This window comes from Varanus komodoensis, unplaced genomic scaffold (assembly GCF_004798865.1).
Source record: "Varanus komodoensis strain SLA01 unplaced genomic scaffold, ASM479886v1 scaffold1, whole genome shotgun sequence".
NCBI lineage: Eukaryota > Metazoa > Chordata > Lepidosauria > Squamata > Varanidae > Varanus > Varanus komodoensis.
Window position 1 is genome coordinate 57655552 of NW_025335268.1, and position 23835 is coordinate 57679386.

Consider the following 23835-nt stretch of genomic DNA (forward strand, 5'->3'; position numbering starts at 1 on the left):
AAAGAAGAAGGGGACGGCAGAGGATGAGGTGGCTAGATGGAGTCACTGAAGCAGTTGGTGTGAGCTTAGGTGGACTCTGGGGGATGGTGGAGGACAGGAAGGCCTGGAGGAGTGTTGTCCATGGGGTCGCGATGGGTCGGACACGACTTTGCGACTAACAACTACAACAACAAATGGGAGACAGCCTTGACTGGAAAGTAGAGCATGCATGCATGCATGCATTCATTCAATAATTTATTTGCATCCCTGGGAAATTACCTATACTGTGTCCAAGACTGAACCAGCCCTGCCATTAAAGGGCAGGGAGTAACCAATTTTCAACAGTTATTACCCAACAAATGATAACTGTCCAACAGTTATTATCCATTTGGATTTTCTACCTCAGGTCTCAAATTTCTAAGATTATCTCCAGCTTCACCCAATTTCTTAGATTATCTCTGCCTCCCATCATTTTAGAAACCAAGACATTTCAGCACCTGAACACAATGCATATAATTAATTCCGTTGCCAACTTTCCACCTTCTGTTATGAACAAGATTATGCATATTTTCAATATTGGGTACACAAAAAGGACCAAATAAAATTAAAAAGTTTCACTAAAAAATTTTCATTCAAGACTGTAGATATACTTACCTTCTCCGGTAACATTTTAAACAGAGAGAGGACTTCAGAAGAGTGAGGAATGAACCACAGGTTCAGAAAGGATTGTCCATCAGCAGACAGCAAGCAATGGGGTCGTGGCTGGAATGATCTGAGTGGTTATAGAAGGAAGCTGGATTACTTGTCCAATTGTGCAACAGAGGCCTGGGGCACCCAAGAGTCTCATGAAATGGTATGTCTGCATCATATACATTAATTTTAAAAAGTTGTTTTATCAGGGCTCAATATCTTATTGAAACTGCTTTTTTAGCAGGGTTTTTTTTTTTTTTTTTAGTATTTGATGGGTTCTTAGATTTGATGGGCTCTCAGATTTTGTTCTGTTTTCCTCCATTGTGAAAGACTGAAAATGCCTTTCCTGAGGTTTATTTACCAGCAATACGAGCCTTAAGATCATATACAGTTTTGGTTTTGGTCCCTCATATTTTGCTTTTTAGCCACTAAAACATGGCCCCAGAGAGCTTTCCCAGAACTGAATTTGTCCCTTGGGTTGAATGAGGTTCCCTACATCTGATATAAAATAACAACATAATATCAACTATTGCAGGGATTATCATTAATTAGTATCACCTCCACTAGTTCTTTTATGTGTATGCCACCTTTACACACACTTGAGCACAAAGCTGTCCTTAGCATAAGTCCAGCTGTGTGAGAGACATCTGGGTACATGTGATGGTTTAACACTGTGGAAGTTATGAAATGTTGGGACAGGTCCACTCAAGGCTCTAGAAGCTGCCCTAAGCTTTCCAGAATGAATATAAGTACGATAAAACTTATATTACAGCAGACAAAATTACAGTAGCCACCCCAAGCAACTTGCCCCCCTCTTTACCAGTGGTACTTTACACTCTTGGGCTCCTGAATGTTCAGCCCAGTCTGAGAAGGGAGCATACACACTTTATTCACTTATCATTTCCTATATAAACCTCCCTCTGTATAAACAGAAGCAGAATTTTCCATCATATCTCATGACCTTTGTAAACAGGTTGTAATGGTTAGTGCTGAACTTCGGACCAGTTGCTCTTTCTCAGCCTAACTTCAGTCTCGGTCATAGGGTTGTTGTGAGAATAAAGTAACAGAAGAGTGTTGCAAGGGGAGAACAATGTATACTGCCTTGAACTCCTTGGAGGTAGAGTGCAATATACAAGTAATAAATATATAATACAATCATGATTATATTGATAAGTATAGATATTCAAAATAATTTTTAAAATGGTTGGCAAAGCATCCTTTTCGATTTGTAAAGCTCCAAGATTAAAAACCCTGATAACCTGAAACATTTTGAACTCTCTACAAACCTGAAATCATCTTTAAGTTTTTCTTTCAATTCTTTTTCTTCTTTTTTCTCTTGTGGCAACCCTATAATGAAGTATTTGGCCCTCACATTGGGGAAATCATCCAACATCGTTTTTATACTGTTGTAATATGCAATGATCTGACTTCGAACAGAGTATTGGGATATACGATGGTTCATCCTAAAACAGTACCAAGAAAATATTTTATAGCATTTGCTGCTTTATTATTTTCTTTCACTGAAATGTAAAGTGGTATTTATTAAATATTGGAAAAGAGGAAAACCCATAATTTCTGCTAGGAATGGATGAACTGCATATTGCAAAATAGTTTGTCTTTTCAGCATTAGTGATGTATAATGGCATCCCTCATTTGATCAATGACAACTATATACACTTCCCATTGTTGATTTTAGTTTTAAAGCAGTCATATAATTTTTACACCTGGAGAGGCATAATGTCTTGCAGTCTGTTGAATCCAATATCCCATCCTGCCAGTGTTCTTGCATTCCCCTGAGCCATCCACATAAGGCTTTCATAGCATCAGTGGTGAAGTGATGCATTCCAAAGTGTCAGTTTCAGTCTTAGCCAGGCAGGCTATGAAATCTACCTAACCAAGTGGGGAATGGGGATGTTGTAAAGTACGTTTCCACTCATTCTCTGTGAAATCCTATTATCTACTGAGAAGTAAATCCCACTGAGTTACTTGTCACTTTCTGCTAAGTGTAGATCGCATTAGAGCTTCAATTAATATTTTGTGGACTAAAGGATGAACAAAATGATCATAAGGGGCAGCAAGGTGGGTTGGGAACTCTCCCTCTGGACTAGGATTAGCAATTGGGGGGATGTTTGCAGATTGGAGACCACCGGTACCCAACAAGAGCAACCCAAGAACAACCCAGTTTTTCCTCCCAGTCCCCACTAGAAACCCTCTTTGGGATGCACTGTGAACAAGAAAGATTTTAAGTGCTAACTTCCTACAGCCACTGAGTTCAAACTTCAGTTATCCATCTTAGTAAGCAAACTGCCATTTCATCAAAGCTGGCCTGGACACTGGATATGCGATGGGTCTGTCCACACTTGCTTTTGCTTATTGCTGCAACCTGGTTAAGCTGTTTGTATCTCCTTTCAATGTGGGAGGAGTAGGATTGGTGTGAAAGTGTATACCTATCAGATTTCTGAGGCTATTCATAAAGTTTATCAGAGTGCCCCTAAGGCAAGAGTGCTTATTGATAGTCCTAAAATAAACTGGCGCCATGGGATAAACTAGAACATTTCCTCCAAATCTCTCTCCCTCTCTCCCTCACTACTCTGTATATCTGGGAAATTTCTGAGAAATGCATATTGATATGGCACACAGAGGATTGGCAAATAGTACTGTAGGAGGTGTAATCAATCTTGTAAAAAAAACTGGAGGTGAGTGAGGGGTACTAGGTGATTCATTTCACCCTTTATTCAGAATTCTCAGGATGCTTTTCCTACCTTGATAACACTAACATCTCTTTTTTGAAGACAGAGAAGCCTAACAGTTACTGTGGTAATTTACTTCCCATATTTTTACTTTATTCATGTGTGTGCTACCTCAAACATTTCAAGAGTTCCATTTATTGATTTTTATCCATTTAGATGCAGGGATACAGAATGAATTTGGAAGTGTGGGTGCTCATCATGGCAGCCTGCATAGTCATACCATGCAAGGACGGTACAAAACTGCAGATAGATGTTCTGATCTAGTTTTTATCTCTATGAGAGCAGGTCTTTTTGTAAAGTGAATTGGGTTTAACTGCCCATATCTGCCCAGATCACTCCAAAATATTTTGCATTGCAACAGAGAACTATATATTGCAAGGAAAATTCATCTCTCCTCAAATTACTGTAGAAATGCAGCTAAGCTTCAAAAGAACGGGGAATTTGGAGGTCTGTAACAAAAGAATCAGCAAAAGTGATTCAGTCTGCTGAGTTCCTCACTCCACTACACCAATTTTTTGATGGGGGGGTTGCTTGCCCCCCCCACAATATTGTTTCAATATTTTTAGAATGTTTGATGTTTTGATTTGTTACAGTTTAGCAGGATGTTTTATTCTTGACTTATCACCGTGGATGTATTAAAATATTATCTATCAGTTTAATAGCCCAATCCTTTAGGCCAGTGATGGTGAACCTATGGCATGCGTGCCACAGGGGACACGCAGAGCCCTCTCTGCCAGCACACGAGCCAAGTCGCCCCAGCATCGCCCCAGCAGCCGGGCATCGGATAACAGCGCACATGATTTTGATGGTTGGAATGTGTTTAGAATGGGCAAAAATGATAAGCTGTGCAGGAAAAACTACTCAAGGAAGGCTTTTTCAAAATCACCCTCTTTTCTATGGAAATTACACCCTCTATTAGGCTAAGGGGCGTGCACCAGGGTAGGGTTTGGGTTAGAAAAATGAGGCATCCTGGCATGATTTCGATGCTTGGAATGTGTTTAGAATGGACAGATGATGAGCTATGCAGGAAAAACTACTCAAGGAAGGCGTTTTCAAAATCACCCCTTTCAATGGTATTTTACCCCTATATTATGGTTAGGGGAGTGCACCAGGGTAGGGTTAGAACAGTGGTGGTGAACCTATGGCACACGTGCCACAGTGGGCACACAGAGCCCTCTCTGTCAGCACATGAGCCAAGTCACCCCAGCATCGCACCCATAGGGGCCACGCGCATGCTTGGAAAGGAGCAGGGGTGCCAAGGGATGATGTCACGAGCTACGACTCATGAGCCGCGACTTGTCCAAGCTTTTGCATGGCTGTTCAGTGTGCTGCCAAGGATATATATAATTGCTTGGACTGGCTGTGAGTTGTTTTTTCTAAACTAAAACCTCAGTTTTCAGGTTTTATTGTAGTGTTGGCATTTTGCAACAAATAAATGGGTTTTGGGTTGCAGTTTGGGCACTTGGTTCACCATCACTGCTCTAGGCAGACTGGTTGGACTTCTCTTTGCTACCGAAGAAGCATCACCATTGCACAAATATAGTGTCAAGCCCACTATCTAAGTTGCTTTATAAACACCAATAATGGCAAAAACAAACTTCATGCATATTACTCTTGGGGAGATATACTGCATATATTTTGTGTACTTACTTATGACAATATTCAGCAATAACGTCTCTTTTGACTCTTTCAACTTCATCCTACAACAAATGATGTCACGTAAGATTTTCACAGTTATACATAATTATTAATATAAAATTATGTGCATTAAATATATAAAAATATCCCATAGAGGCATTCTATAGATATTTAAACTATTTGTCTAATGCAGTAATTCAAAATGGGCCTCCTGTGAGTGGAAAAGTACTTCTGCTTCTATAAGGGCATCTTCTTGAATTCTGATTACTCCCTCCCTCCTCATGGCCTATCCAATACATTCAAGTGACCATTAACAGCAGCCTTTTAGGAAGTGATGGGGATTGCAGTGGGAAGGAGGAGGCAGGAAAGCCCTGCCACATGATTCCACTTGCACCTATCTGGTTTCAACATGTTAGGCTTGATTATATTTTGCTTTATTTTATGTACACACACTGACTCTTGCATTCTCCTTAACTGATCATAGGAATGGCATGACACTGATATTTCTTACAATTCAAAAGCCCAAAACATAATCATTATACTAAGCTGCCTTAGGTTCTTTTCTATCAATTCCTAAAAGATGTTCTCACACACTTACAGGGTTTTGCATTCTACTGCCCAGGATTTGTTTCTTTTCAATGAATGTGTTCAGCATCATATCTCGTGGACCCTGTTTCTCCAACTGGATAGAAACAAAAGCTTCTGGAGGCCTGGAGAATGAATGACAATAGTGTCCATAGGAAACGAAACACTGGCACTATTCTGTTAATAAGCAAGCCACATAGCAGAATGACAAATATTTACTCCATGTCTGTGCTTTCTAAGCATTTACTTCAATAGCACTGTGCCATAATTAAACAGAGTAACCCTCATCTAGAAAGCCTCCTTGTACTGCAGATTTGCTGTGCCTAGCACCCAGCAGGTGGGTTTGAACAATCTTGGGGAAAAGAAGTCACAGTACTTGCTCCTTTCCATCATGTGCTCATGCACCATGCAGGCATATGTGTGAATACCATAAGAGCAGTCACATGGCAATTATGGGGCCTTTTCCCAAATCAGAAGCCATGAGCTCTTGCAGGCAGGAAAGGACCCCAATGCAATTTGCGAATAAGATAAATTAAGGGCTCATCCATTTCTTATCAAGCCAACAGCGAGGGCCTAACAAAATGGAAAAGACCTTTGTGATTATTTCAATCCCACTCCACATCCCCAAAGCATTAGCTCATTATTCACACATAAACAATGTCACACTGAATGTATCAGTGAACAGGAACATATCTGCATGAACCATGGATGTGTCTGAAAGGAGTTTCTGACACAGCTAATCACCTATTTAGAAAGGGTGGGATTCCAGCTTCAGCGGCTTCTACTTCCTGATAAATATGTTTCGAATTGTAGTCTCATATTAACCACCCAAGAGTTTTGTGCATAGAAATACACCTGTGTCCTCAGAATAGAGTTAGTAACCTATTACACTATACTACCTCTTTAAATTGGAGTGTCCTGCTGCATAGTTTCTAGTGGAAAACAATGGTGCTGTGGCAAAGAACTGGCATTCTATTTCATTCCCAACTATGGAACTTCTTCCACTTGCTGAGCTGCTCTGACTTCTCACACTGAGACTTCTGTCCTGAAATATTTGAGACATAATTTTGCTTTTACACAGATCAATACGACTGCAATACCATCAAAGGCAAGTCATCAGCTTTTTATAGTTACTATGGTTTATAGAGCAAATAAACAGCTAAGGGTTCTATAGATATAAGTATGGTTGGGAAGAAATGTAGTTAAGACTTTGGATGCTGCATTTCCCACATTTTAAAGCATATGAAGGCCATCTTTATGTCAACTTTTGATGTGCTGAAGTCACTACTGTTTGGGGGCATAAAAAAAAAAAAAAACAGTTTTCTGTTTTGAAGCACAGACCACCATGCCCACCTCTAGCATATCCTTAGGTTCTCAGGCAAGTTACTTTGCCTTTAGTCTCCCCAGTTTACTGTTTGGAAAGTTCTGTGACTGGCTTTATCCACCATGGCAGCCATTTTATGACCTAGCAAGCTCTCTATCATAGAAGCCATTTGATCAGAATGTCCACAATTCATTCTCAAAGACCCAACTGTACCTGTCCACCCACCCAAAATGGCCTAACCATGCCAAACGCCAACACCAACCCTGCCTAAGAGCATGTCCACCCAGTCAGCTTCAAATTCACATGGTTTGGCTTTTTCTGCATTCAAAGAATAGGATATTAAACAGGTAACAAAGTATTTAATAATCAGAAGGCCACTTCTGTCTGGAAAGCATTTCATGTTGTTCAGTGTTACCGGAAAAAAAAAGAAATATCAACACTGAACTCATATTGGCCTTTGAAAGATGAAATTATGAGGCTGCCCTTATGCCTGGTTTGAAAGCTACCCCTAGTGCAGAATGCAGAAACTGAGATGTCCCATGGAGCACCTAGAAATATACATATTATACCTGTATTTAAAAGAACTGCAGTGACTGCCTATTCATTTCTGTGCTATCCTCAAGCTTTTGCTGTTGACATGCACGGCCCCAGGCTACTGGAGGCCAAGATTCCTAGCTAAACCTTTTCAGTTGTTTCTGAAGAGGCCTAACTGGTAATTTGGCAGCCAATGGAATATCACCAGGCAAAATACCTAAGCAGACCATCTCAATGGTAGCACATACCTGTTGGACTGTTCTCCCACACGTTGTTCAAGAGGCAGAAAAGGTGGCAAACTTCAAATGCTTCCTAAGAATGCCTCTTAATTTTACACAGGATTTCCCTGGCACATGCGAAACTCTGCTAAAACCCTGTTTATTATAGTATTGTGATATTCCTAGGGCTTTGTTTATTATTTTATCTGAGTGGTTCTATTGTATTGTAATAAGAACCACTTAGGGATTTTTAATATATTAAGTACAGATGTATTTTAATAAACAACATGAATATTGTCTGGAGGCAAAAATAAGAAGACTGTTTGACATATGCATATTGAATCATCCTCAGATGATTTTGAAGAACAAATACAATAGATGATTTAATTAATGCTTAAATCAAGGGCTAACAGAAGATTACTCAAGGGGCATTTTATTATTTCCTTGTTTCCTTAGCTAAAAATTTATAATACATATTAAGATGTTAACTGAAATGCCTCAAATGTCTCCTATAATTATCTTCTTTCATATTAAGTATGTGCACTGCTTTTAGCATTTAGAAACTTTCAAATAAATACAACAGCAGGAGCAAATGCACAATGAAGAATCAGCAGAAACAAGCCAGTTGCCTAAAATAATAAGCCCTGGCAATTAATCATTCTTGTCAGAGGATTCCAGTGTGGTCTAGTAGTTAGAACAGCCTTTCCCAACCTTGTGATATCCAGGTGTTCTGGATTACAACTTCCAGAAATCCCAGCATTATGGGAGTTGTGGTTCAAGATATCTGTAAGGCAGAAAGTTTGGGAAAGGTGGGTTAAAATGTCCAACTACAGCAGGGGAGATCCAGGTTTCCTAGGCTGTGAAACTCACGCAGTAACCTTGGGCCAGGAACTGTCTTTTGGCTTAATCTACCTCACAGTAATGTTGTGAGGATAAAATAAGAGGAGATTTAGCATTCTAAGATCCTTCTAGTAAATGTAATATATTAAATAAATAATGTATTAATTGCCTTATATGGGGAAAAAGTAGTTGTCATCCATTCTCCAGAATCAGAGACTTTTTTATTTATTGCATTTATATACTTCCATTTTTCTTTTCACAAAGAACCCAAAGTGGCTTCCATATCCTCTTCTTCTCCATGTTATCCTCATAACAACCCTCTGAGGTAGCTTAGACTGAGAGTCAGTGTCTGGCCAAGCGAGTTTCATGGCTGTATGGGGACTAGGAACCTATCTCCTTGGGCCCAGTTTGGCACTCTGACCAGGACACCACACTGGTTCCTCTAGTATTCCTCTGGATGCTGCCTGCTGGGAAGTAGGACTGGGAGGGCACTGTTGCACTTATGCTTTGAATGTCGACTTCCTATAGGCATCTGTTTGGCCACTGTGAGAGCAGAATTAATATAACTATTTTTACCTTATTCCTCAGCCAAAAAGGTTCCAGCAGGGGCATGCCCATAAGTAGTTAGGTCTTTAAGAATTTGCAGGAACAAATCAATTGCCTGCAAACTGGTGGAATGACACCACTTCTTAATTTTACCCCCTTCAGCACAGAATGCCTATCTAAAGAGTCTTTGGGGGATCTTAGAGGATGCTTGAGTTCTCATATGTTATAGCTGAAGGGACATCCAGGGTTAGAGCTGGGCTCTCAATCCTAATTATCGGGGAACAAAAGCATTTGCTCTTGCTTTGCACAGGGGAGTTTCACCACCTCACTCGTCCCAACTGCTATATAACACCAATCTTAGATGAGGGATAGCAGTTGGGATGCCCTTCAAGGGATGTCCTCCAGGATATGGGCCTTGGAACCCAAGCCCCATCCCCAAAAGGAACTCCAAGGGGTGGTACAGGGTGGAGGTTCTGCACCCCTGCCCTACTCAGAGGCAGAGATGGTCAAATGGGGTTCGTGGTGTACCACTGTTTATGCCAGTTGTTTTTCTTCTCCAATATCTTCTCAGGATATTGTTCTTTCCTCAAGGAAGAGATACAAGAACTTGTATATGTGCAAGAGTGCAGGGAATCAGAATGAAGGAAGAAATCGAGGAGAGGAAAGATGTCCAGTAAGGACAAAGTTACACATACACCACCTTTCCTAACTTTTCCTTGTCTTTCTGCAACCTGCTGTGGCTGCTTTTCATTTTAAAGGTCAGCAAAAGTTACCTGGAGCTCTGTGTACTCTGTAACTTGGCCTTTGGTGGGCAGAGGTAAAGAGAGAATCCTAACCTTCATGTCCACAGGGCGTGTGACCTGCATCATGGGGCAAAATGCAGCCTGTTGAACAGCAGCAAGGAGAGCATTTTTATGAACAACTTGACAAGCGAGAGCAGTCTGCAAGTTTTCTACTCCATAGTGCTTCCATAAAAGCTGAAGGATGAAAATAAAAAGATTAGAAATCAAATGAGGAGGAGGAGGAGGAAGTACAAAATTCTTTCCTGGCATAGGTGTATGTATCTTAGATTCACTGGAGGGGCTATAAACTTGTACGAAGATAGAATCTTTTCATCAGCATTCAGATACAATAAACCATAACCAGATAACAAATCCATATGACTTAAGGATAATTTGATTTTGGTTTCCCCACCCCACCCCAAAACCATTTCTGATCAAGTGCATTGCTGTCCTGAGTAAGAACAGGTGGGTTTTTCAATTAATTTATAACAACCAATTTATAACAAAATTCCTCAACTTGACATCATCAATTTATAACAAAATTCCTCAACTTGACATCATCCAGATATGTTAGACTGTACCTCCTATCAATCTCAGCTAGCATGGCACCAGGTTGGGGAAGGCTATTCTATAACAGATTTTCTAGGTCACTTGCATGATTTTAAAATGTGCTGAGATTTTATTGCTTTAAAATGTTGCATACTGCCATTGTAGCTTTTCACTTTGGTTGGATCTTACAAGGTGCTTAAAGCTATAAAACTGTGTGTGTATGATATTAATTAATTGCATGGATCCACACTGCACATTGTTCAGAATGCACATGCCATAAGGTACAGAATTTTTCCTACTGTCAACCTTGTGTACAATGGTTGACTTACATTTTCAAGTTGTGATTAAAAAGAACTCAAAATATTGCTGGTTCACATATATAAATGATTCAACACAAAACAAAAATGGGAGGTAGCAAGTGGGAGTGGGGAGAAAAGTATTAATTTTACATAGTTGAGACTGACTGGAAAAATAGTTTAGTCACCTGAAGAAAGCTCTCTCTTGTACGAAAGCTAAACTTTCCAATTTGATTGTCAATATCCTCGATGCTTAACGTTAAGTTGGATGGAATGTATCTGTAAGAAGGAAAATTTCCAAATTACTCAGAAACAAAAATACAAACTTAGAAATTAAACTTCAACCTAGAAAGAAAAATGAAAATGTGCTGCTTTCTTTTGGACTACAAGGAATGTCAGCCTTCACTCCTTCCTCAGAACATTTTTCCATTTATATCATTTAAGGAGAGCAAACATTGGACATATTCCCAAATACTGGCCAGTCCAGAGTATATATAAGAGGTAGTTAAAAATAAAGATAATTGTGGGCTCTCCCTTACAAAGAGGGATATTTGAGAGGTATGATATATTTATTCATATTGATTTCAAGTTAATAGTTTCTGAATGCTACTGGAGATTTCTGATGAGTGATTCTGATAAATCATACAACCCACTGTTTATTAATACCATGCATATACTGCCCTACTAGTAAAAATCATTTAGAATAACTGAAAACAAAGAAAGAATGGAATAAGGCAATCTAAACAATAATAACTAAAGCAGCCTTGGCTACCACCTTCAGTCATGTTGGGTATAGCTCCCATTCTCTCCAGCCATCATGGCCCTACTAAGTGGAAAAGATGGGAGTTGTGATTTAACACAGCTGAAGGGTGCCATGATACCTGCATTAAAGTACATGTCTGCATAAGAAGAGTTAGAAAGGATAATTTCAATTCTGCATTTCATCCTTTTGCTTAATTGAACTAATATTCCAAAATAAGCTACAAGTCTGCCTCCTGAACAGAGGCTATAGCCAGAGGTGTACAACTATGTCTAGGATCTAAATTAGCAGGGAGACTGCAGGGATGGCCCAAGACATTTTGCTGCCAGAAACAAGGAGGAGGCGGCACCCCTTTCCATTCCATATACAATATTCCCATGGACTGGCCAGTGAGTATTTCTCCAACACTAATGATGGAATGGTAGCCTCCTCCATACCTTGCCGCCCCTTCCCAGCATCTGCTATTTCAGGGTCTACCTCCTTCTGCCTAACAGAAGGGCCAGCCCTGCTGGACAGCTGCTCTAACCACTGAGAAAGGCCAGGCTACTGGCACAGCAGTGCAACATCTGTGTTACACCTGATTTGGTCATTGCAGGCACAGACCAGTGACTTCAGTGAGCCTGTGTTTGTTGCTTGTGAGATCTCAGCAGGGAAGGGTCTGCATTATCTTTTGCTTGCCATTCACGTTTCTGTGGCCAGATGTGTAGCAGCATGTGCCTTTTACCTTTTCATGCCTAGCATCTAGAAACCAAAGTTCATGACATATAGACCTTGTTTATGTTCCTGGAGTGAGTAGTCAAGCAATCAATTGTTCTACAAATAACCCATATTGTGTAGTTTATTTGCAGGCTGTGTTGCCACGTTGTGAGAAGTCTCCCATTTACTGAAATATCCACAAGGCTCTGGCTTACCTATCCACACTGTTGTCCTTGTGCTCAGAGAGAAGAGAAGTAATGAATATCGGTGAGCACTGGTCAGCTTCCTCTTTGTGAGTTGCAAACTCAAAGTACACAGGTCTTAAGTACAAATGGAACTCATCAAAGCCCATTTCTCCTGCAAATTCTTTGTACAGTCTAAACAGATAATAGTATATGCAGTGTTATCTGTACAGTTGATAGATTGAGCTGTATACTGCCTAGTTTTATTAGCCCTGAAATAGTTGTTTAGCCACTGCCAGCATAAAACACTGCAGTTCTTGCTTTGTTAGATACACTTCAATTTTGTGAGCCAGGTTTTTTTTTTTTTTTTTTTGAATCAACACCTCTGGAGTTTAGAAGGTGACCTATAACCATTCAGGTATTGCTGGACCTCAGCTCCCAAGCACAATCATTCTGAGTGAGCTGAAAGGAGCTGGCATCAATGGACATTGTAAGGGTCACAGCTTCTACACCCATCATATGGAAGATAGTGTTTAAAAGACATACTTTATCTGGATGCAAGAGGAGCAGGTTAGACATTTCAATTGGTGATGAAATAGATTAAAAAGACATATTGATCAACAGTGGTTTCTGAAGACAGGTGAGATCTATATGTCAACAAAAGGCCAATAGTATTGGTAGATTGGAATGTGCCCTTTTACCAAAATATAAAACCCTGTAGAGCAGTGGTTAGAGCGTTGCACTGGGGCTCAGGAGGTGGAGGTTCAAGTCCCCACTCAGCCATGAAGTTCACTGGGGACCATTGGGCTAGACACCAATGGCTGTGCTAGAGAGTGGTCCATTAGGACTAGAGCTCCAAGTCTCAGGGTGTGCGGACAGCATCTGCCATGGCACGCGCTGAAACAAAGGTACAGTGGACCAGGTGATCTCTCTTGCACCTGGTCCTCTTGAATAATCCACTTCATTCCCACATGTGCAACATCTCCTGCTGCCTCACCCCCTCAAATCTTTCCCCCTGCTCCATATACTGAAACCAAATGCCCTCCTCTCCCCTTTTCATGCATTCCTTTTTACAAATGGGGTATCCATACAGGAGAAGGTCTTTAAAGACACACACAGAGATTACACAGAACATGTAAATTATCATATGCAAATTTGTGTGGTTGGGTGTCCTGTCAGTATGAGTCTCAGATCTTTTAAGTACGAAGCATCACTCCAGCCAATCACTGACACTCAGCCTAACCTACTTCACAGGGTTGTTGTGAGGATAAACTGGATAGAAAGAAAACCATGTAAACTGCCTTGGCTTCCTTGGAGGAAAAGAAGTGGGATATAAATATAGTAAGAAATAAATAATACCCCAAAGATTAACAAAAAGAAAACATTTAGGGCAAATGGTTTTTCACAGAGGTTTCAACAAAACTTCCTGTGTTGTCTTTGCTAACCTGCCCAGGTGTGCACTCTCTGCTGCTGCATCTATCAATCGATGACGAAGGGTTAAAAGTTCAAGGAGTCTTAAGAAGACATTTGGGATATAAGCTTGTTTTTCTTTGCTCCATTTCTGTTCTTCCTCTGTTATTGAATTCAGTGCAGACAAAGCAATGTCTCTGATAAGAGAAGGATCTTCAACCAGAATATCTGAGAATAACTATCAGAAAAAGATACTACTTAAAAACATTAAATCAGATTATTTATTTTATTTATTGTATAAATGAAATTCTATTAAATATATATTTATTTTCTACCATCAAAGTATTTTATTGAAAGGGAATTTATTTTTGGAAAAAATAAATTGTATTTTATGCATAGACTGTCCTTTTCTCACCATCCTATATTTTGTTTTCTCCTTATTCCCATTATGGGAAAAAGGTGTCTTGCATTATGGGATGACTGAAACTAAAGACTAAAACAGGTAACTTAAAATTTTTGCTAAAATTGTTAGTGCTGGGATTGCTTCTTACTATTGCCTATCATAGGGAAAAACTGATTTTATTTATTTTTATTTTATTAAAAACATTGTTCATGTTCTGCTTCAGAAGCTCATCAAAAACAGTCAATAAAACTAATAAAATAAAACAAGCATAATATTAATAACAAAAAAGAATTGCATACAAGCACAACAGTTAATATAAAGACAAGAGTCATTGGAAGTCAGTGAGAAAAGCCAATATAAGTAAATACCCAGCAGGTCAATTGCCTGTGGGAAGAAATACATCAAATTTGGGTGGAAGGGTGAGAGCAAAATGGCTCTTCTGATGTGAGGCGTTCCACCTCAAACCAGGCTCAACAATCTCTTACATGTTCCTGACAGCCAAATAGGTGGCAGCAGGTCATGCAAGAGGACCTTCCGAAATCATCTGAGGAAGCAGGTGAGCATAATTGTAGGAAATGCTCAATTATGTACCTTACTTCAGCCTTATAGAACATTTGATGCATCCATTTAGAAATCAGCTCCTTCTAAGAGTGCAACAAATAATTGCCCAGCTCAAAAATACAAATCCTTTCAGAGTTCATGCTATATTCAACCCTGCCATGCAAGGAACCAAACTATGGTGCACAGGGTATTGCCAGGATCTTACTGGCGCTCCTTTGTTATAAGCATCGTGACTGTGTTGAGTCATCAGCAGGACAGCAGGGACATGGAAGCAGCACAACCTTATGCATGTCTGCTCAGAAATAAGTCCCATTTAATTCAATGCCAAGGGTTATGTATAACACCACAGCCCAAGTTACTTCAAGGAAGTTTTAAAAATCACCAGAACAAAAAATGAGAAAGAAGACAAACGTACATCTTTCTGAAGCTGGGAGCCATAAAAACACTCTGGACTTTCCATAGTCAGCCAAGCATCCAGTGCAAGTTGAAGTACACATTTCTCCAGATTAATTGCCTCACTGGCTGTCCTTGGCCAACAGATTTGCTGGAACTCCTGGAGGACATGAGCCAGAGCTTTAGGAATTAAAGACACCAGGCCAAGGGAGGGATGGAACTCCAATAAATAAACATTCTTCAAAGCGGTACTTTAGAAAAGGGAGGAAAGATAAAAAATAAATAGGCAGTACATGACCAAAAGAAAATGTTCTTGTGTCAAAAGAGACAAGTAAGCCAAACTTTCAGATTATCATATTCACAGTCAAGGTCAAAATAAAGGAAGCCAAGATAAAGAGGGGTACAATTCTGTGCTGTGCCCTAAATGCATGTAAGCCCATGAACTCAGAGGCTTATATGCATCCTGTGCCTGAAAAGAGGTATGCCAGCAGCATTCTCCACTGTCCCCATGCCTTCAGCCAGGTATTTTATCTAGACAGCCATTTTCAGCTGTCAGTGGTCAAAGGGTCAAGGCAAGGGAAGGAAGGAGGCTGGATGCCAACAAGAAACTGTGTACAGCCTTGGTCCCAACCTCCTCTCCTTTTTGCTCCTGGCACAACTCTCTGAGACCCTGTTACAAGAGAGACAGCCAGCATGTCTCATTCCATGCCAGCTAGAAGCTGGACAGAGCAGGGCCTTGTCCTGAGGATCTCAGAGCTGAGACTCCAAATAATCCTATGGCCTCACAGATGATGTCTGGAGGCCATAGGATTGCACACTAAGCAAACCAATGAAGAAAATAAAAACTCACACTTATAAGATGCCCTTCACTTTGAGGACAGCCACGATTGTGACAGTCTGAGCAACTTGAAATAGATCAATTCATTATAGAATCTTTTTTAAAAACCCACAAAAAACTTTATATAATGGAAGGTATTATAGAGTTAGAAAACATGATTGTGTGCAATTATCTTATTAATCCACAACAAATCATATATGTATAAACACTTACATGCATGCAGGTAAAAATGTTACATTAAGCATGAGAGTGGCGATACAGCTGACTAACAAAGCTATTCAGCCACCCAGCTTGATTAGCTTACTTTAACCAGAGTAATTCAAATGGGTAAGGGTGGGACTTTTGTGTATGATTTTGATTAAGAAAGAAAGAAAAGGTGGGCTCCATTACAGAGACACAAATATTACTCACGGACTATTATTCACAGCAATTAATTGCTTTGGAACTATATATGGAGGCAAACCAAATTCACAGATGCCACCTTTGGGGCCATCACGCCAAACCTTACGGTTATATTCACGCTGGCTATCTATCTGAAAGTTAAACAAAGAAAAAACTCTTGAAATAAAATGCAGCAATTCCTGCAAGCTTTCTGGAAGGTATCTAACAACATTTCCAGCAAGTTACAACAATGTTGTAGGAAGATGGGGTGGCAAACTGTGTAGGTTGAGGTCGCTAGTGAACATAACTTTTGTCTTTTCTCCCACTATCTAAAAAACATTAGGTAAACAGTGTACCTATTTTAACATTGTGGTTATACAATTGCTCTGGCATGAACACTGGACCAAACTAAAATTTTATTTTCCTGTGCAATTGAGTAGCTTTTGTTGCCTTGAGAACTGGTTCTAAAGCTGACCTTCGTACCAACTCAAAGTGCTTCAAAGTGCTTCAAAGGAGCACTAGTTCTATCTCACATAAACTCACAATCTACTCACCTGTTGGTTCAATATGTCCTTCACCAACTGTAGGTGAAGCTTAAGGCAAACACACTCATCTTGATAGGTGTTTACAAAATACCCAAGGTGGAAATCAAATCGAGGGCGCCTATGCATGATGTCCGTTATTACTTGAACCAAAGCAAATCTTTCCTCTGAATCCAAAGCATGTTGGTACACTTCAAAGTAACTATCCACAAGCTGAAAAGACATTTGAAACAAACCAAGAAAGGTTTACTTTATTTTTTAAAAAATGCTTTAATTTCATATGATAGTAATGGAGAGCTCTCAATAAAAAGAAATACCAAAGAAGTTGCTCTGAGGGAAGATTTTTTGGCCTATCATTTGCTGGTTCATACCTCATACTTTTGTCTCTTAAACACACACAATTTACTGCAGTGATTATAAAGTTCTTAATTTTAAAAAGCATGGATCTTGATACCTGCCATTTATTTTCCAGGAAAGCTGTTTCACAAGTCCAAAGGTCGAGCAGTACTGCAGATCGATCTGCTGACGCATGTGCCCACTCAGAGAAGCCCTGACAGCGGGGCTCACTGCACACCTTGTAGCCTCAGAAGGAAAAAGCACAACAGACAATTTCACAAAAACCACCAGGCTAAGAAACCACAAACAATTTAAGTTAACGATGCTGATTCAAAAGATGAAAATGAATCCTGTCCCCACTTCCATACCTCTGCATATTCATTTGGTAAAAGAATTCACACAACATAAATCAGCAGTCTACATACACATAAAGGTTTCAGAGGCCACCAAATTCAGTTGGGCACTATTAGAGTTCTCACATAATCTAACTGTTGTGAACCTACACCTGGAGTTCCCAGCTGGCATCTGAAGACATCACGTAATCCTGAGGCACCTCCCTCAGCATTCACTAACCTTGCCACAGAAAGGAGTGATGCCCACCAAAATGGATGGCTTTAAAAGGGGAGTGGATAGATTCATGGAAGAGGAGGCTATCAGTGAGTGGCTGGCTGGCTATGTGCTACCTCCTTTACCAGAGGTGGTGCGTATGCCTTACCAGTTGCTGAGGAGCTTGGGCAGAGGGAGGTCTGTCACCCATCCTGTTGGAGGGATCCTGTGGTAAAGCTGTTTTGCCACCGTGGGGACAGAGCGCTAGACTAGATGGACTATTGGTCTGATCCAGTATGGCTTTTCTCATTAATTCATAATAGAGAAATATGAGTCATTCCACTAGTGTAAATGATGTTGTGCTGGTGGAAACTACATTCTAAATTATGTGCAAGAGCACAATTCAGCTAAAATTACATTTGCACATGCAGAACATTCAGCAGACTTCTGCTAATGCTGAATGAGTTGAAAGAATGACCTAAGAAAAGGAAGAAGAGTTGTGCCAGATCTGAACAAGAGTCCACCTACTCCTCGCAGCATCCTGTTCTCACAGTGGCCAACCAGTTGCCCATGGGAGACCCTCAAGCAGAACATGAGAGTAATAGCACCTTTCCACCCATGTTCCACAGCACTTATGTTCCATAGCAACTGTAGCATAGTACTAGAAGAAATTGATAGCCTTCTCTTCCATGAAATTGCCCTATCCCCTTTTAAAACAGCCAAATTGATGGCCATCACTACTCTTGTAGAAGTGAATCGTTTATGCATTGTATGAAGAAATACTTCCTTGAATCTGCTACCAGTCAGCTTCATGGGATGACCCCAGGTTATATTCTTATGGAAAGGGAGGAAAATATCTATCTACTTTCTCCATACCATATATAATTTTGTATATATCTATCATGTCTCCCCTTACTCATCCTTTTTCTAAGCAAAACAATTCCAGCTATGGTAACCTTTTCACACAGGGGAGTTGTTCCAGTCTCTTGAACATTTTAATGGCTCTTTTCTGTTCTTTTTCCAGCTTTATAATATCCTTTTTAAATGCTGTGATCTGAACTGTATACATTATTTTTAGTGCAATCATACCTAGATTTGTATAAGGGGAATTGGGATAATGGCTGACCATATATATTACTACAGGCATGCTAGAAAGTGGAGAGCTGGCTACCAGGGGCTCTGCCACTTTTCTTTCATCTTCCCAGAATGCCTTTGGGCCACATAGGAAATTAAATGAAGATAGTGTAGCAGCTGAAGGCCAGTGCCTCATTTTTTCAGTGTGATTAACTGCTTGCTAAAATTGCTTGTAAACAAGGAAACAAGGAAAAGGGACTGCAGGTGCTTGATCAAAAGCAGCTACCTGTTTCTACTCAGTTTACACAGTGACTATGCAAGCACTGTGCTGACAGGTGTGTTGAAGGTATCTCAGAGCTATGTCTGCACAGCCACCATACCTTTGTCTGCCTCAATGTACTGGGTTGCCACAAGCAAAAGCTGTTTTTCTAGCTCTTTCAAGTCTTGGAGAGCTAAATCATACATCACAAAAGCCCCTCTCTGATCCTGTGTATGGATGTATACTCCTTCTGTAGTGTAGAAATCATCGTGATTTTCTACCTCAGCAAACTCCATAAATTGTGCATTGTGAACCTGTGCAGTGACAGATTTTTTTTAAAAAGAAAAGAAATTATGAAGCCAGTTCAACAGGTAATACTCAATAAAATCATGCTTTTTTGTATATGGAATTAAGAAGGCACCTTCAAGGGCTTTAGAGAAGTTTGGAGGGATGCGATTCAACAGGCTACAGGGTTGGGGAATGGGGAGATTCAATTCTGATTGGTAATATAACTTTGGAAGTGGAAGCAGGGTTTGCTTTGTGTGGGAAGAATGCTGGCCCAAATTTCTGTCTGTATTTAATTAGCCTCTGAAATGTTGGGATAAGTTTCCATAATTAAAGAGAAACAAAGTAAAAATCATTTCTTGATGGAGGCTGGGTTTGTACATTTGTACATGATATGGGTTGCTTAAGCCTTGAGTTGTCACTATGTGTGAACCCAGAACTGTGGGTTGTTCATGGCTTGTGTTAAACTACTGAGGCAGTGGGCGAGACTGGTAAAAGACAGTAATGATTGTAATGCACCACATATGACAGTTTTACAGTACTACAGAGGCATTTAGACTACAGTGAGGTTGCTAGCAAACAAGGAGAGAAACAACTCCAAAATAAAACACCATTTGATTATCAGCTAGACAAAACATGGGTTGTTCATGGTTAGCAAGCCATGATTTGTTAGTGCAGCTGTGTACACACAACAGAAAACCCCATGATTTAGGAACAACCCATATTCTGGGTTTGGTTTTGTTTGAAACAGGTCAGGTCATTGTTTGCATATGACAATAACCCAATTGTTTGAAAAATGACAGAATCCTATGCATGAGTTTGTGCTACCAGCTGCTACCAGCAGTGCATCAGCCTCTTCCACTTTTACTGCAGAACCCATAACTGGCTGATATGGAACAAGATGTGTGATTCACGCCACAATGGTCTAGGTTTCCACATCATACTCCACAACTGGTTTGCAGAGCCTATTCTGCTTCTTCAAGGAGACAGGGCTTGGAGGACTTCCCTGCTCAAGGTTTGGGTGTAAGAAGCTGTAGCCTGAATGGGAAAATCAGCATCAACTCAGGTGTGTATGAAAGGACTTTGCACACAGATACGGGCTTATTTGGTTTTCCATCTTTCTCTCCGCCCTTGACACAACAGAAGCCAAACAGCCAAGTTTCTGGTTAGAGGTAAATTTAGAATGCTGGACAAATCTGTAGAACAGACAACTACAAGGCTGCAGTCCGAAGCACCCTTACCAGGGATGATAACCCAGTGAGATTAGTGGGACACTTCTAAGAAAAGATGCTGTCTCTTTCCACCTTTAAATGGCAGATAAGGAAGAACAGCTCTGTATCAGACACATAATTCCTACAGACATTTCCACACAGGGCTTGTGGGCTTAGATTTTCAGTCCATGCCTTATCAGCCTAGATAAATACAGTTTGTCATCAGTATACCCAAGCTGAGGATTTCCTTTAAGGCTCCAGTTTGGGACTTCTAAAAGTTCTCCCTTGATTCTAGAGTTGCAACTTTTTATTATTTAGTTGTACATCTATGTAGATGTTTTAGGAAGTAATCCAGTTTCTCACCTTATAGTCAGCTGGTGTATTATGCATATAGGAATGTGAGGCAAGACCACCAAAAGCACCAGCACCGCCTTTTGCTGCATTTATCCAAGAGGAATCTTCAGCAGTGGAGATCAGATGACCAGAACTCAATGCAAGACCTGAGGTGCTGATTGTAAGGGTTCTTTCAATGGATCTGAAGTAGTTGAGGATTCCCAAGCTAATTCTCTAGTACAAATACATTTGAAGGTGGAAGTAATGATATTGTAACAAAAAAAAAAAGCCAAGTAACAACAATAGCATGATGATTCCACCTTGAATTCATGGTATTGTTGAGGCTGACTGGCAGTGCCTGTCCAGGTTTCAGGCAGTGTTTTTTCCCCAGCCTCTCTGATGAAGTTACCAGGATCAGAAACTGGGGCTTTCCACATGCAAAGCAAGTGCTCTTCTACTGACCTACCACCCTCCAGATTCATGCTGCCTTAGCAGCCTTGTACAATATAACTCAGGTATGTGTTTTTTGCAGATGTTTTTACCTGCAGTTCTCTGATTCTCAAGTGACGCAAACAGAGGAGACTCGAGTAAGCACCTTTCCTCATGGTCAGGTCCTTGTCACTGGCATCCAAGTCCTCATCTAACCCCAGCAGCTGCAAGGTGGTGGTGTAACTACATTTATTTTCCCAGGAAGAAGAAACTTAATTCAGTCACTGATCTTCAAAGAGATTTCTAAATTAAAACAATCTCTTTATTTGCTTTCTCAAAATGAACTCCCCATTGAAATTACTTACATATGATATTCTGCACCACATTAGCATTACCAGTGATGAAGGAAAATATATGCATAGCAGTGTTTAAATGCAGTCATACTTGTGTAGGAAAGGCGTTAATGTGCCAGTTAGGACTGAGGGGCTTCAATCCAGATAGGGCATGTTTAACCTTTGCAATGCATATGGAGTGCAAGTGGTATGCCACCTGCTCCATTCCTTCCATCACTAACCATCACCCCATCTACTGAAGCAGGAAGAATTTTAATTTTGCTGCCCAGCCAACAGTGGGCTAGGATGAACAAAGGAATCCAAGCAAGTAGGAATGAAAGGTAAAGATGCCCGTGTTCTAAAAGGTGGTCTATATATTTATTTAATATGCAAAAGAAATGGAAAAGATAGGGAATTTTCAGTGTGCAAGCCTGCCTAAATACTGGTGCCTGTACCGCGACCAAGTGCAAGAGGAGAAGCAGAAGGAGAGAAAACCATACACTGGTAGTACAAAGACTGTGTTGTATCAAGTGCATAAAGATGCAGGCTCCTACGTTCATTTATTGAACGCAGATGGACATGGCATGCTGTGGGAGTCTTAAGAGGTTATTACAGCATGCAGGGCTACTGTGGGTAGCAAAGAAAGCTGAGGCAGGTGCACACAAAAGGCAGGATTAATGTGGGTCTTGCCTTTGATTGTGTGGTGCTTTGGTAGCACAGCCCATGAAAGGGAAGCAGCTAAGAAATGGAACAAGGTGCTAGCATGGGTCCCAGTGGGAGTGTTCCTTATTAGTCCTTGCACGAAATAACCTAGGGTCAGCTGTACTTTTTACCAGAAAGTATATACACACATACAGCTGTGAGAAGAATGTCCCAGTTAGGAACCCAGAACTTCTGCTGCTCATAAATTGTACATTACACAGATATACTTTACAATATATATTTCCAATGTCACGTGAAGAAATAAGCACAGCACATAGAGAGCCAGCAGTGAGAGTTTTACCTTGGATCTTTCTTCTTTCTTGAAAAAGTGGAACCCTTATTAAGGTTGGCATTATCCAAGCCTCTATCACTGATTACTACAGCAGGACTATTAACATCATCAGTGTCATCATCAATTGTTTGTTGTTCCTGCCCATAGTAAATGACTAGTTATTAGGGTCGAACACATAAATACACATTTTAATTTTTTGGTGTTATCTATAAGTAAACAATGAACAAAGGAATCTCTGGGTGGATAGTCTCCAGGTGAACAACCTTGGGCCCACAGAGAATGCCCATCTTGCTGATGAAGTCTTAAATTTCTTCTACGGCCCCACTCACACCCTTCCTGAAGCTGTGTGGCCTGGCCTGGAGGTTACCTGGGTCTCTGGGAGAGGCAGGCAAGATGAAGGATGTGCAAACCCCACTTCTTCCAGGATGCCACAGAAGAAGTGGGGGGATTTGCACTGTGATCTTTTGCACTGAAGACAGTCCAATATCATCAGTCCACTGCGTGTTTGTTGAATTACCATTTCTAGAAAGTAACATTTTGCATATTGGGCTTTTAATGTGCCATCATACAGCAACATCTTTTTCTTTTCTCCTCTACCTTTGTCTTCCTTTATTTATTTATTAAAACATTTTTATGCTGCCCCATTCGCCGAAGCCTCGGGGAGGCTTACAACAATAAATTAAATAATAATAATAATAAATTAAAAATATAAACATTAGAATAAAATACAAACATACAATATAAAATAAGCCGCCCTGGCCAGATGCCTGATGGAGAGTTCTGCAAGCTAGCTTGAAAGCCACATGTTGTGCTTTTTTTTTCTTTTGGATTTTCAAAATCTACAACCATTTTTAAGCTGAGGCAGTGATTGGCACTGCAAAACCATCAAGAAAAACTGGGAAGGAACACAGACCATGTAAGACACTGATTAAAGCTCATGTAATAATGTGCATGATAAATAATAGGATGACTTAGATGATACCAATCAGGATAGCCATTGAACAAAAATTCATTCATTATTTTATTTATTGTAATACCTTCATTTCTTCTTTTTTCCTCTTTAGGAACATAAGGTAGCTTACATAGTCTTCCTCCTCTTCATTTGATTCTCAAAACCACCCTGTAAGTTAGATCAGGCT

General features: G+C 40.2%; 2 protein-coding genes and 1 long non-coding RNA gene across 3 annotated transcripts in view; 1 reads left to right on the top strand and 2 right to left on the bottom strand.

Moving 5' to 3' along the window:
• Positions 1 to 10058, bottom strand: part of LOC123021697 (coiled-coil domain-containing protein 162-like) — a 16107-nt gene extending 6049 nt beyond the window's left edge. Inside the window, exons 1-5 of the mRNA XM_044426719.1 lie at positions 9941 to 10058; positions 5656 to 5767; positions 5070 to 5119; positions 1956 to 2132; positions 634 to 751 (exon numbers count right to left, since the gene is read on the bottom strand). Coding sequence (XP_044282654.1) covers positions 634 to 751; positions 1956 to 2132; positions 5070 to 5119; positions 5656 to 5715 — 405 coding nt within the window. The 5' untranslated portion in view covers positions 5716 to 5767; positions 9941 to 10058. The remainder of the gene's footprint in view (positions 1 to 633; positions 752 to 1955; positions 2133 to 5069; positions 5120 to 5655; positions 5768 to 9940) is intronic.
• Positions 89 to 18465, top strand: LOC123021724. The gene is made up of 4 exons (XR_006414385.1): positions 89 to 832; positions 12329 to 12454; positions 14239 to 14281; positions 17370 to 18465. It is a non-coding gene; the product is annotated as an uncharacterized LOC123021724 (long non-coding RNA).
• Positions 9650 to 23835, bottom strand: LOC123021718. The gene is made up of 11 exons (XM_044426756.1): positions 21484 to 23835; positions 20972 to 21175; positions 19234 to 19426; positions 17352 to 17479; positions 16910 to 17110; positions 16386 to 16507; positions 15159 to 15387; positions 13815 to 14017; positions 12403 to 12564; positions 10920 to 11010; positions 9650 to 10081 (listed from the first exon to the last, which is right to left on the bottom strand). Exons 1-11 carry the CDS (start codon positions 21544 to 21546, stop codon positions 9857 to 9859), a joined length of 1821 nt encoding a protein of 606 aa, XP_044282691.1. The 5' UTR covers positions 21547 to 23835; the 3' UTR covers positions 9650 to 9856.

Excerpts from the sequence above, each read along its gene's own strand:
- LOC123021718 (XM_044426756.1), bottom strand. The coding sequence starts at position 21,546 with ATGAGGAAAGGTGCTTACTCGAGTCTCCTCTGTTTGCGTCACTTGAGA. Across the intron at positions 17,111-17,351 it reads TCCTGGAAAATAAATGGCAG|CTTGTGGATAGTTACTTTGA; the intron begins GTATCAAGATCC and ends ATGTCTTTTCAG. Across the intron at positions 16,508-16,909 it reads AGGACATATTGAACCAACAG|ATAGATAGCCAGCGTGAATA; the intron begins GTGAGTAGATTG and ends TTTAACTTTCAG.